Raw genomic sequence first — 13,560 nt, 5'->3', positions numbered from 1 at the left:
TGGCCGTCAGCCCCCAGCCCCGGGGACTGCAGCACCGCACGCAGGCAGGGGTGGGCAGGCAGGCAGGGAGCACAGCCAGGGCTGAGTGGACACAGTGCGTGGAGCGTGCCAGATTTGTCCGTCTGGATTTGTCCGTCTGGGCGTTCTTGGAGGCACTCGATGACCCGCGTGGATCGGGTGTCAGGCCTGGAATAGCCCCGCCGGAGCAGGGAGCCTGTCTACAGGTTTAGCGGGGATATTTATAAACCCCTGGTTTTGTGGCTGTTGCGAGCAGAGCGTGTCCTCTCTACGCTCGCTGCATCCCTTCGTCCGTGTGTGCAGCGGGACAGCGCTCAGCATGGTCCCAGTGCAGGGATAGAGGACGTTTCCCTCCCGAGCTCGGTTTCTCCGCTGGGACCGATGGTGGCAGCCTGCCTGGCTGCAGGAGAGACCGAACTGCTTTCCTTTCCTGCTGCATTTTTGACAGGGGTTTGCTAGCCCTGCCTCCATCCCGCACTGCCCTTCCTCCTCTGTCCCCTTCCCGCTGGGAACTTGTGCTGGGTCCCATGGGGAGGCCGCAGCAGCTCTGTGTGCAAGGCAGAGAAATTCCCCCATATCGGTGTCAGCACAAGAGACATGCACCAGATTAAATTAACTCCCAGGGCTTTCAAGGTATTTTTTTCTCCCCAGTGACAACTCCTGAGGAACATGCTCAGTAACAGCTCAGCATCCCCTGCATCAGGCTGGACGAGAGGGAGCGGCGGGTCTCCCTGCTTCTGCAGGCTCCTGGCCACCAGCGCTTTAACCCTCTGCTCACAGACGTTTGCAAGGAGCCCCCCACAGCAGCAGCCCTGCATGGAGCAGGAGAAACAGGGAGGCCATCCAGCGGAGAGGTGACAGCCATAGCCAAGTTAAAGCAGTGCCGACGGTTATCTCCCCGGCCGATGTCAGGTGGGCTGAGATTTTCCACATGCCTTGGAGCCGGGCAGCGGGATGAGGACAGGCAGATAGGGACGCGGTGCTGACTTCCCCGATAGCGTGAGAATGCCGTTGAGCAGCCAGCGATCAGACGGGAGCTGGTGGGTGTCAGTGATGTGGCAGCATCTGTGCACGCTCCCGGGCTGCCGCAGCCCCCAAATGGTACCCGAGCCGAACAGGGTTGCGGTTTATGGGCTGGGTAAGGGTGCCCGAGGAGGGGACGAGCTCTTCCTCCAGCTAGGATCATCATCGCAGACTAGGGGTAGGTTCCTGGAGGGTGTAATTCAGAAATAAATTGATGTGTGTTATTTTCCTTTGATTCATTAGGGGGGGAAATACGAGCAAAGCCCAGGGGCGAGGGCTCCTCAGGACCTCTGGCACTTGCTTGGCCAAGCATTGCCCTTGCCTCTGGACAGTCTGTCTGTAAGACGGGCCCAGGCTGGATGCATAGTTCATCCAGAGGATTTCGAGAACTACGGATAAAAAGTGTGAAGAAAGTGCAAAATTTTTCTTATTCTCTTAGAAAGCCAAGAACCACCTTTCATTTAGCACTTAAGCTCTTCAGTGCTTTTTGGAAAAGACTTTTAAAGATACCTGGGTGCCTGATTCCCCAGGTTACCAGTACAAATACTGGCCTCTGTAACTGAACATTTGTGTAGGCAGATGTCACTGACACCGAGAGACGTGCCTGTTCTGCTCCTCGGTGCAATGTTCATCTTCCCTACTTCTCTGTCCACGGGGGATCTCCAGCCTATTTGCATAGGTATAATCCTGTTTCTCGGCTGTGTGGGTGGTGTGGAGCCGCGACAGCCCATTGCCCGGGGAAGGTAACTCAGCGATGGCAGCCCGGGTGGATCTGGCTCAGGCGGTTGCTGCAGCGGGCTGCCGTCCTTCGGGCAGGAGGAGCTGAGGTGCACGGTCTCTCCCAGTGGTGCTTGAGGCTCAGATCCATGTGGCTGCAGTTCAGGGACTGTAGCAAGACCATTCAGACCTGTCAGCTGGAGCTGTGAGCACAGACAGGATGTTTTCAGGCGCTCGGCAGCGCTGGTGATCGGCGGGTGGGAGATGTCTCGGAGTGGTTCACCCCAGCTGCGGTGGGGAGGTGGGAGGCTGACGGCAGCCGTGCATGGACAAAATGATGGAGCACAATGTGCTGTGGCAGGAGGGACGGCAGGTCTTCCCTGTCCTCTGCGGGAGGACTCCCCAGGGCCTGGCACGAGCCTTCCTCCTCCCCATCCCGCGATGCCCGCTCCCCTGGGGCCGGTACCTGCGCTGCTGATCACATCCGCAGCTCCGGGACGCGGGCACAGCCTGTCACCTGCTTTTAGCGTGGGATCTGCGATGCTGGATGACACGGCAGAAACGTGCGGTATTGAGGCCACGCTCAGCGCTGGGGGCAGGGGGATGGGAGTTCATTAGCAGCACCGTGTCTCTTTTAATCAGGAGGTGGGTGATGCTTCTCCTTGGGTCTGGGGACGAGGTGAGTGATGGCAGTCGCTGCAGGGACCCACCCTGAGTGGGGAGAGAGGATGGGGCTAGTGATGTTTGAAAGGTATCCATACCAGGGAGAGGAAGGTGGTATTTAGGGTGCCCTAGCAGGGGTGAGGTGTTGCAGAGCAGACAAATCGAGAAGATGACCAGGGAAAGCCCCCTGGGGGGGAGCCCCCGAGCAATGCCCAGCCTTGGAGCTTGCAAAACCAGGCGGCACAGCCCACCATAGGAGCAATACCAGCTGCCGTGGGGAGGGGGGGGATGCCGTGATCTCCTCCAGCTCTGACTGTCTGATACTGAAATGTGACTTGTAGTGAAAAAAAAAACTACATTTCCCAGTTTCCCTTGCAGCCCAGGGGAATAAGCAATTGGAAGATTTAAATAGACCAGGCCAGAAGCAACCAACCTTTGGCACAACGCTTTTCCCTCCTCTTCTTCCAATCTATTGGCTGTTTAACCTTTTTCCCTGGCACTGGAGTGGCTGCCAAGCCTGGCATTAATTTTCCTTCCAAGCTTGCTAGGCCCATGAAGTAAACAGCCATGTGCATTCCTTACTCTATATTTAACAGCTGCAGTCTGTGCTGGGGGCAACTGCAACAGAGGGGAACCTTTGTAGCTTCCCAAATTCACAGCTCGTGAGGGTGGGAGTGGGGGAAGCTTTCTGCAGGGAGAGGAGGGATTTTTCTCCTTCCCGGTATTTGCAAAGCAGGTTGCGTTAGAGACTGCAATGCCAGCATCCCAGCCACGGTCCAGGGCAAGAGACAGGAACAATGTCCTCAACAGGGCTGAGTTCCTCTCCCTGAATCAGCCCTTGAAGGGGAACCAGGAGAGCAGGAGCTCCGGCAGAAAGCAGAGCAGCCAGGCCGGGGCAGCTGGTGCCCAGAACAGCAACCCCAAAGAGCGGAGGCAGTCGCAGCAGCTGCCCGAAGAGGACTGCATGCAGCTCAACCCTTCCTTCAAAGGAATCGCCTTCAACTCCCTGCTGGCCATCGATATCTGCATGTCCAAGAGGCTGGGAGTGTGTGCCAACAGAGCCTCCTCCTGGGGTGGTGCCCGCTCCATGATTAACCTCCTGGGGATAACGGGGCACGGGATCCCCTGGATTGCGGGCACCCTCATCTGCCTGGTGAAGAGCAGCACGCTGGCAGGCCAAGAGGTCCTCATGAACCTGCTGCTAGGTGAGTGGCAAACCTCCCTCCCCGCTGGGAAAGCCTGGCCCTGGTCACAAGGGGCAGCGGCTCCGGGACTCCTCCTCTGACTGCTCCCAGCCACCGATGTGGTCAGGAAGCAGCGAGTGACCTTTAGGGTGAATACTGCACTTATCGGCCGTCTCGGTCCTCGGTACCATGGGTGATGGATGTAGCAAAAAGTTGTCTAAGAGCGGTGGAGTGATCCTGGTATCTGGTGACACCCATGGAGTAGGGGCAGGTCCCTAGTCCTGCATGGGGCAGGGTTGTCCAGTCAGACCAAGGAAGTGTCTGTGATGTGCAGGTGGATACCAGCAACGATGCCTTTTATTTACTCTATGGTCATCTGCCTTGGTGGTTTGATAGGTGGGGAAAACATAAAGATTTTAATCTTTGATATCTGGATGAACTCCTGAGGATATCCTTGAGAAAAAAAGATTTCCATCCCCTTGTCACCTTCTTGAACAGACCCTGGCTCCACGTCTCAGCTGCCGCATGATGGAGTCCTGTCTCCTTCGGTGCTGTGGTTTGATCTCGCATCCTCCTTCCCATGAGGACCTTTCTTGCTGCTGTCCCCATTTCCATGCGCTAATTTGACCCAGAGGCCGTGCAGACGGGCTGGGATCTCTCTGGCTCTCCTGCTAGTCCTTTCTTGTGCGGTGGTCGGTGTCCTTCTTTCTGGAGGTTGAGGCGTGTTAAAGGAGTTGTCTTCTGAGTTGAGCAGGGCCCATCCACCCGTGCGGACCTATGTCTCACCAGAGACCAGGCTGAGCTCTAGGCGTGACTTGCCTTAGATCCTGGCCCCCACCCGCCCTGGCCACGTCTACCTGATGACCTTGCTCTTCTCTCTCTTCTGCCTTTCGCATGGGGCCCAGTTATCTTATTTTCCCTTGTGACTAGTTACTATCTCATCTGGCTGTGATCAGCCCTAGTGTTTCACCCTCCCCAGAAAAACAGCGATCGGAGCTCCCGCTTTTGATCAGTAAGAGAAATCAAAACCATTGGATTTAGGCCTTTGCTTCCTAGGGATTCTTCTGGGGGGACGTAGGGACCTTTTATTTCAGAGGCACCTCGGGAAAGGGTGCTGCAGGGGCTGACTGTGATACAATACGGGCTCTGCATCATGGTCCCACTTTTTTTTTTCACAAGTTCATCCTTCGGAGAGGGCGAAGATTGCGCCGAACTGGCTTGAAAAGCACAGTGGTAGCTGCCTTTTCTCCCTTCTGCCTTTGAAAGAGACTGTCTTCTTGCTATGACATCTAATGAAGGGAGGCCATCACGGGGAAGAAGCCAGAATAGCATCGGCGTGATGCAGAGACCGCCGACGTCAGCAGTTCTTCCAGGGGCTCCTCAGTGCGCTGGGTCAACCTCTCACTGAGAAAAGAAGCTCCATTTAAAAGGGCACGAGAATGAAATAGTAGGTGACCAACATCAACCGGCACAGTTGCCAGATGTCTCTTGACCCAAGAGCCTTTGATGGTTTTGGAGCCTGAAAACTGACCTCTTCAACTCCAAAATATTTGAGATCCTTATAAAGAGCTAATGCCACCTTTGGCTTAAAAACAGGAAAGGTTTTCTCGCTTTTCTGTTGCCATGTGAGGAGGCCAAATGCAAAGCCAGGTCGTGTTGAAACTTCGAGTATCAGGTGGTCGTTGGGAGGGCTCAGCCCTGCACCACTATCTGCATCTCCAGGTCTCCTGAGCTCAAATGTGGTGCCCAGGGACAGCTTGGGGGGTTTCTGAAGTCTTGCTTCCTTGCCTAGACACGCTGCTCCCATCCCTCTTCTCTGCCTGCCAAGAAAGAAAATAGTTAAATTGTGTGAAGGACTAGTTCACAACATGACTTCACAGCTCCGTAGGTCTGGTAGCCTCCAAAGAGCTCCACTTTGCCCTCCGAGTAGACAACACTGACTGGTGGGACTGACCAAGGTGCCCTGAGCCTCTCTTGTCAGAGCTTCCTCAGCAGGACTTGTGTCACCCCACAGAGCGGATCTCTGCTGTGAGTGGGGCCTTGGTTTGATATTTAAGATTGCAGTCAGGAACTCCGAATATCCGAGTAGCTGCTGCCGTAATACCTGCATTGCTGAGGGAGGAAGGAGTCTGGCTGGGGAGCGTGGGGCTGGTGGGCCTAGACAGATCCCATGGGAAGTGGGCTCTCATGAGTAGATAGGAAGGGTATGGCATGACTGCTGCATCTGGCATCCTTGGTGTCTCTCGCTGCTGTTTTCCTGTGGATCAAATCCATCAGGATGTGGTGTAAAGCCCTCCTGGGTAGGGACAGGTCAAAGGGGAGGGAACCTCCTGGTGCTTCCCTGGTCTCCTGGGAAGAGGGAAGCAGGGAAGTTGGGGTTGTCTACGGTACCCCTTCCTTACCTCCCCTGGCTCTCCTCCCTTCCCCCTGCTTGCTGAGAGTTTGATACATCAAGCAAAATTTCTGATGCAGTCTCTGGGCAGGGAGCCAGCCCATCATAGAGCACTTGTTTAGGATTTGCAATCAGGCTTTCAAGGCAAGGAGACAGGAGACTGCTGAAATGGGACCAGGAACCTGGCAGAAGCACCACTGCAGATGGAGGGGGGGCAGTTGCGCCTGAGGAGCTCTTGGCAGGAGCTATGCCAACACATGTGGGAGCATTTCGGGTGAGGGGGTCTGACCCCGGGATGCTCCATCCATCCCAACTGCAGATGTTGATTAGCAACCCCAAGCAATGTTTTCCCTCCATGTTTGTCATCTGTGATGGAATGTATTGATTCTCCTCATCGCAATCTTTTCCAGCAAATGCCAAACAGCCAGAGAAGCATGCTCACAGCCTGTTACTGAAAAGATGGAAGAAATCAGATATCTGTGCCCACTATAATAATCCCTCTGCCAGCATGTGCTTTCAGGAAGACTATCTCAGCATTGCCAACCCTGGCTGTTGAAGAGTCAGGAAGAAAGTCCACACCCCCGGCCAAATCGAGAAAATCATAACTCAGGAACCCCCCCCAGTTTTAGAGTTCATTTTACTTGTCTGCCGGTGTTGGAACGTTTCGGACCGTTCAAGCTTTTCTCTGCAACCACAAGGTTTTCATGAAAACTGAGGTGCTTAGAAAATCATTTGAACCTTGCAATCGCATTTTCAGGAGGAAAACAGATATAAAACTTTCACCAAAATTCCCGGATCTGCTTCAGAACCAGACAGAAACTCCACTAAACCCTGGGGGAAGCAGTACCTCGGTTTCTGGTTCTGATCCATCTGGTGAGGATGTGGATCCAAATTTAGTGATTCATTGACTGCAAAGCCAGCAAAGAACATTTGGCTCATTGATCTAACCCACGGCAAAATGCAGGCTGTAGCACATCCCTTAATTTATTTCTGTTCAATTTGTTAAGGGAAAAAAACCCAAACACTCAGTCTGATGTGCAATTACAAGTGAGGGTGAACTTGTCAGAACCATTTCTATATTACTGCAGTGGTAGGTAGTCTCACAAGCGCCTTGCTTTTAGTTTGACTCTTCTCTTCCCTTCATTGCGTCTGCATACCCTTGTCTCTTCAGATGAATAGCTCTTTTAGCCAATATCTCTTCTGCCTTTCAATATTTTGGATAGTGCTCAAGTCATTTCTTCACCTTCTATTTATTAAGCTAAACTGATTGATCTCATTAGATTCATGGTCTTTCCAGGTCCAGGCACCTTCTTACTCCGATGCGGATGGAATATAGTCATCTACCCAAAGTGGTTGCTCCGGTGAAGTCCACCTATTGTGTTTAGAGCCAAATCACCACCTTGTTTAGTTATCTGCAGTCCAGCCATGTGCCTTTGCTGTCGGAAGGTATCTGCTTGGTTAACCCTTGCACATAAAATATGTATTTGTGCTCGGTTTGAAATACCAGCCATTAACTGGTTCTGCTTTGGTCATGGCTTTCTGAAATAGGTATTCAGACTAGGAGAAGAGAAAGACCTGGTCTCCTCTTTGCCTGCTGTCCCAGTGACACAGGTCCCAGTCCTCATCCATCACCAGCTGGCTCCGCATCCCACTTCCGAGGGGCAGGTTGGCTCTTTGGTGCTGTCACTAAGCATTTATCACCGTCAAGTAAAGCAGTGCCGCAGGGTGCGGACGTATCATCGCGAGCAGCGTGGCAGGCTGAGGATGGGTGGCTTGCCACAGGAGGAGGAAAGGAGGGGAGCCCAGGGTCACTTCTCCACTCGTGAAGGTCAGCAAGAAGGCAGTTCTTGCTCTCTCCAGCCTTCTCCCTGAATTCTGACCTAGCTTTAGTGTGACTGGGAACCAAGCCATTATATACTGAGGCATAGTCCCCTGCAGAGCTGTGACTTTATCCTGAGCCATATAGACATTTATTTAAAATATATATCTATTTATATATATATTTTTTTTTATATATATATATATATACCAGGAAAGTGGTGGGTTAGGAAGGAAAGAGAGCGGGAAATGCCTTCACCAGGCCCCTCGAGAACCCGCTGACCCTGCTCTAACAATACGGAGGTGCTTCACGTATTGTCATGCTCTTCTTTGGAGTCCGTGTGGTGAAAATCCAGATAGTACAGCCCGTTGCCGGTAAAGGTCACCGGGTAGATTAAATGCCCAGGCAGCACAGACAAGCTCATCCTGTCGAGCCTCAGGGCTCGGCAGCCCAGACCCAGCAAAGAGGCCGGGGAGTTGCACGGCAGATGGATCAGTCCGTATGCAGCAGAGCTTGCTAAGCCGAGAGCCCCAGAGATGGTTTGGAGCCAGATGTGTCTATTTTTTCCCCTTTCATTTTCCCACTGTGAGGCTGGGGATTTTCTGAGCTAGACAGGGCAGATGACGTTTCTGCAGGGAAGGGGAGAGCAGCTCGGGAGCTGCCGCCCTGCATGAACCATCCCCTCCTTGTGAAACCTGGCACATGGGGGAGGTTCAGCCCCTGTCCTGTCCCCCTTCCAGCCCTGCCAGTGCCCAGTGAGACCTCAGCAAGTTTGCAGCACATTCTGCCCAGCAAGGTGGAAACATTTAAATGTCAAGTAACCCAACATGAGTGACCCATGGTGGGTGCCAGGCAGAGGGAACAACACAGATGCCCACTCTCTGCATCCAGCATCTAGACACAGGTCCAGCCTGGCATTAAATATTCCTCTTCATCACATCAGGCTGCTAATCTGCCTCCTGTTGTCCTGCCCAGATGCAGCAGTTAAAGTCCCTGGTCCTTTGGTGGGTGCAGTCCTCACCCTTCATCCCTTCACAGCTAATGAGCTCAGGCATCTCTGAACAGCAAGCGATGCCCAGCTCTCCCGGCTTCCCTGCCCCCCTTCCCTTCCTCGCCTGCTTCCTCTATAGCAAATGTATACTGTTCACTGCAGGGCAGGCTTGCAAGTCTGCAGTGTCCCTTCAGATAAAGGACAGTCAGCGACAGGCTGGGACCCATCTGACTGGCTGGAGCAGGCGGTGGGGGGGTATTTCCAAGGACCTGCATAGGGGCTGAGCAGCCCCTTGGTACCGGGCAGCATCGAGGAGCTCAGGTCCTGGCCGGCTGCTTGGTGCTGAAGGTGCTGCGAGCCCTGCAGCCATCAGCGTGCAGCCCCTGGGGAAACTGCAGTAAGCTGAAATCCAACCCTCGCGCAGAGCGAGCAGGCAAAATGTTCCAGAGCCTGAATGCAGAGTGAAAGAGAAAAGAAGTGCGAGGGCTGTTGAATGGGAAGAGGGGGAATAAACATGGGAAATGAGTCATCCTTATGTCTGTCACTCCGGGAACAGCTTCCCAGTGCCCCTGCCTGGAGCTCAAAGGGGACAGTAGCTGTTTCACTCAGGCAGAGCCAGCCCTGCCGGAGAAGCTGAGCCAGGCTCTGGCCCGAAGGGAGATCCCGAGAAATGGGTGAGTGTGTTTGCCTCTAACGCGCCTTGACAGGAGCAGTGGTTGGGAAGAGGAAGGTGGAAGAGCATTGGGCAGCGAGGTGAGTTGCTGGGAGGAGTGGTGGGCAGGGAGAGCTCATCGGGTATCCCGCTTCGGGCCAGGCTTGGTGGAGGATGGGGATGGGAGGGGGGAATCAGATGAACTGTCTCTTGTTCCTCCCCTTGGAAGAAAGCACCATGTTTTCACCTGGAACGCAGACATACCCGATCCAGGTCTTTAACGTACCGTGAGATGTGGTGGTTGGAGGCTCTCTGAGCACCACAGAATCAGTCCCAATTTTTTTTTTTGCCAATTTGCCTTATTGAAGGCAGCGGGCTGTAAACACAAGCCTGAGCAGCACTGAGTCCGAGCAGCACTGAGTCCGAGCAAGGAGCCCAGCCTCTGTGGGCTGGGAGATGCTGTTGGTCATCAGCCCAAGGCAGTTTTCTTCCTCCAGCTCATCCCGTACGGTGCTGTCGTGCTTGTGTGTGTTGCAGCGCGTGGTTCTGGGATGCGCTGATGTTACCTGCACTGCTGCCATAGCGTACAGGGGCATCGCAAGCTGTCGCAGCCCTTCTGGGAGGCAGCTGAGCCGGCCCGGGGGGGGCTGCTCAGCTCATTTTCCCCATCAGCATCAACCCTTCTCTCTGCGCTCACCCTCTCGCCCGCATCTCGTCCCCAGGCCGTGCAGACCCCCAGCGGGGCAGCCCCGCTCAGTAATTGATGCTGAGGTACAAATTGCCCATCTCCCAGGGGCACAGTATTTCCAAGGGGAGAACTCCAGGCAGCCTGTGTTTGCACTTGAGGCTGTTTCTAATCATCTAGGATATAGTGGGTCTATTTTTAGTTGTTGGGGTTTTTTTTTAATTAATTGCACAATGCTGCTTTCCACCATTTTTTCACCTCCCCGTGGCCGCTTACCCCACTCTGCTGCTTGTTCAGCCAAAAAATAACCTCCCCCCAAAACGCCGCAGCATCTGATTCATTGGTTCTTCAATGTGTCATGCCATCTGTGCCTTTTGTCAGCTCTTACACCTAATAGTACCACATTTGGGGAAGAAAATGGAGTAGAGGGGTTCACTTCCAGAGGAGTGGAGCTCTTCCAGCTGCCACCGACTCCACCGGAGACAGGGTGAAGATGCTTTTGAAACCTGCATCCTTCCTTAATGTCAACTAGTCAAAGCTGCAAACAGCTCATTTTCCAGGTCAGGGAGCCTAATGCCTGAAGGAGATCTGGGAAGTTCAGAAGTGGTAGGATGGGGCATGTAAGTAAAAAAAAAAAAGGAAAAAATATATGAATTCTAATTGTGGAGCAAAAGGAGCTGTTTCCTGGGAATGGTGACATTTGTCCAGGGTTCAGTCCTGAGGGAGGTTGGCTAATCTGGGAAATACAGGACCTTCAAAGCCAGCCTTGGCCCTACACGTGGCCTCGGCAGCTGTGGTGAGGAGCACATGCCATCTCAGCGGGGTTGGTGTGGCCTCCAGCACGGTGGGACCCAGGTCAGAGCAGGCTGCAGGCTCTGAAGCCCAGGCAATGAGTTATGGCCAGCTTGTCTCTGCTTTAAAACGGTACTGGGGCTGGGCAGAGGGGGTTTTCCGATGCACATCTGCTCCCACGCTTGGGTGCCTCCTGAGCTCACGGCATGGGCTCGGTCTTCATTCCTGGGCATTTACCTCCCCCTTTTCCTCTCCCCGCGTGCTCAGCCGTGGCGCTGGGAGGCTGAGTCCAGCTTGTGACTCTGTTTCTGATCCCGATCTCACAGGCTGGGCTCTGGAGAGCTGCCCTGTCTCATGCAAGCAGTCCCATGTGCGTAAAGTCATGTGAATCATGGCTGCAGGAGCAGACAAGGCCAAGGGCTTTTTTGGCTTTCTCCATTTTTCCTCCTCCCGGCCCCTAGCACTGCACCCAGGTTGTTTTTCAGCTGCGGTTTTGATAACATGTTTATATAAACATCTCGGCTGGAATCTGCCTCCGTCCCTGGAGATGCTGCCTGGCTCTGACCTGGGGCAGGCGATGCCCCCGAGGGTGCTCTCCCCATCCTCAGCCTCTTTCAGCCCCACCTCTATAAGGGACGGCAGCAGAGATGGCACCTCAGGCGCTGGGACAGAAAGGACCTTATGGTGACAGGGGATGTCCAACTGTTTCGACTTACCTTAAATACCAGCTTTGGGGTTTGGCTTGGTTCTGCTGCAGTGATGCTTCAGGTTCGTCCTTGTGCTCTGCCTGCGCAGGGCTCGCCTCTCCACTCGCCTCTCCCCTCTTAATGGGCTCCTAACATTTGGTGGTAGGAGCAAGGCAGATAATTGTTTTCCTTTTTTTATTAATAGATATAAAATGTCTGCCCGGGGGGCTCACTTTCAGCTCATTTACTGTGCATCTGATGCCAGATGTTGGTTATTTAAAATACCAAGGTGATCTCTGATGCTAAAATTGTCGCAGGCAGACAAGACTTGCTCTTTGGGTTTGCGCTTTAAGGAAGTTTTAGATGTTAATAGAGCTTTTTGTGATCGGATGGTTTTGCAGTGGAAATCTGAAAGATTGTTTCCCTTTACAGCCAGGTCAAAGGGGAAATTCTGGATCTTTTTCAGAAAAATGTGAAAGGAGCCATGGGCAAGAGCTAATCCTTCCTTTGCTCTTTTAAATCCAGTGCCACCTGGATTTTAAATCCAGTGCTGCCTGTGTTTTAAATCCAATGCTACCTGGATCTGGGGGAAGGGCATGATGAAAAAATGCTTAAAATTAAAATTTCTTGCTCCTTGCATCCCACCCCTCGGTCAGGTGGCACTCTGCCATCTCTGCTACGCCTCTGACAGCCCCGTCCATCTCCAGAGAGCAGCACTGTGCGAGTGCAGGCTGGTAAATCAGCTGCAGGCTCCCTTCTGTGGTCTCTCCCGGGGCTATATTTCCTCCAGCCTTCAGTCATTTCGGCCTGAAGGATTTGCACGTCTCTGCGTTAGGGACAGGGGAAGGGCAGACCGAAGGTGACGATGCCGGTTTGCAGGTGTCTGGGGCTGTGCTGGCGGGTGCAAGGCTAAGGGGCTTCGGATGCAACCGCTTAGGTAGCCAGCAGGCACCTTTCCCAGTGCAGAGACACTCACCTGCAGCTGGACCCACCAAGGATGCCTATGAGAAAGTTAACCCCTTAGCTGCGTAATGCCAGTGCGGATGTGCCCAGCTGAGGAGGGAGGATTTGGTTTGGATTGAGCTGAAACAGAGGAGGGGAAAAAGCAAGCGAGCCGAAGTCCAAGCGGGTATGTAGGTCAAGGAATTGCAAGGGAATAGGGCCCGGGCCGAGGCTGCTGAGCAACGGCACCGTCTGTATCTGTTCCTGAAGGATGGGCCGTTGGCAGCGCTGCCGGCAGCAGTGCTGCGTGCTGATTCACTCTGGCAGCGCCTGGCCGCCGGCAGCAGCAGCAGCAGCGGCAGCAGGAGAGGGCAGGGGCACAGCGCGGCTCCCCGGGGCTTTGCAGGGGCTCTGCTGAGAGCCAGAGCTGAGCGAGGGCGGTGGGACACCCCGTGCCTCGGGGGCCAGGGCAGGGCAGGCTGCTGGGGCTGTTTCATAAAGAAGTTGCTTCATGGAAGGAACAGAAAGTGCAGGGGGAAGTGACAGAAAAAGCACCAGATGGAGGGATCTTTGGTTTTTTTCTTTTAACGGCAAATTAACCCCCGGTTTTAATGCTGTCATGCCTTCAGATCTTGAAATGTGGGCAAACAAGGCTTTCTGCTTTCTGTGCATCATTTGAAGAAAATCAAACCTAGCAGTACTGAAGGCCCATTTTATTCATCTTCTGAATGAAAGGATTATTAAAACAGCTCTTTGGCTTGTTCTCCATGCTCTGAACACCTCCATGTGCACAGGCCTGCATCCCTCAAGTTGCCCTGACATCGCCTTTGACCGGAAAAAAAATCTTGTAAGTGCAAAATACTGATGGGCAATGGTGAACACCACACGTCGCTGAAGCACACGACGTTTGTGTGCTACTGATCTACGGGCGGGTTTGGTGGGCCATTGTCTGTAGTGGGTGTATTGAACACCATGGGAGACGCTGGGGATCCTTCG

At 53.6% G+C, this 13,560-nt stretch overlaps 1 protein-coding gene across 1 annotated transcript in view; it reads left to right on the top strand.

Annotated features, from left to right (window-relative positions):
- Positions 1 to 2,988: 2,988 nt before the first annotated feature.
- The window catches only part of PPAPDC3 (phosphatidic acid phosphatase type 2 domain containing 3), a 13,608-nt gene continuing 3,036 nt past the window's right edge, over positions 2,989 to 13,560 (top strand). Inside the window, exon 1 of the mRNA XM_009322080.1 lies at positions 2,989 to 3,626. Within this exon, the coding sequence (XP_009320355.1) occupies positions 3,176 to 3,626 (451 nt within the window). The 5' untranslated portion in view covers positions 2,989 to 3,175. The remainder of the gene's footprint in view (positions 3,627 to 13,560) is intronic.

The sequence above is a fragment of the Pygoscelis adeliae genome, unplaced genomic scaffold, assembly GCF_000699105.1.
Source record: "Pygoscelis adeliae isolate BGI_AS28 unplaced genomic scaffold, ASM69910v1 Scaffold114, whole genome shotgun sequence".
NCBI classification, from domain to species: domain Eukaryota; kingdom Metazoa; phylum Chordata; class Aves; order Sphenisciformes; family Spheniscidae; genus Pygoscelis; species Pygoscelis adeliae.
This window is presented reverse-complemented; position numbering and strand designations above follow the sequence as displayed.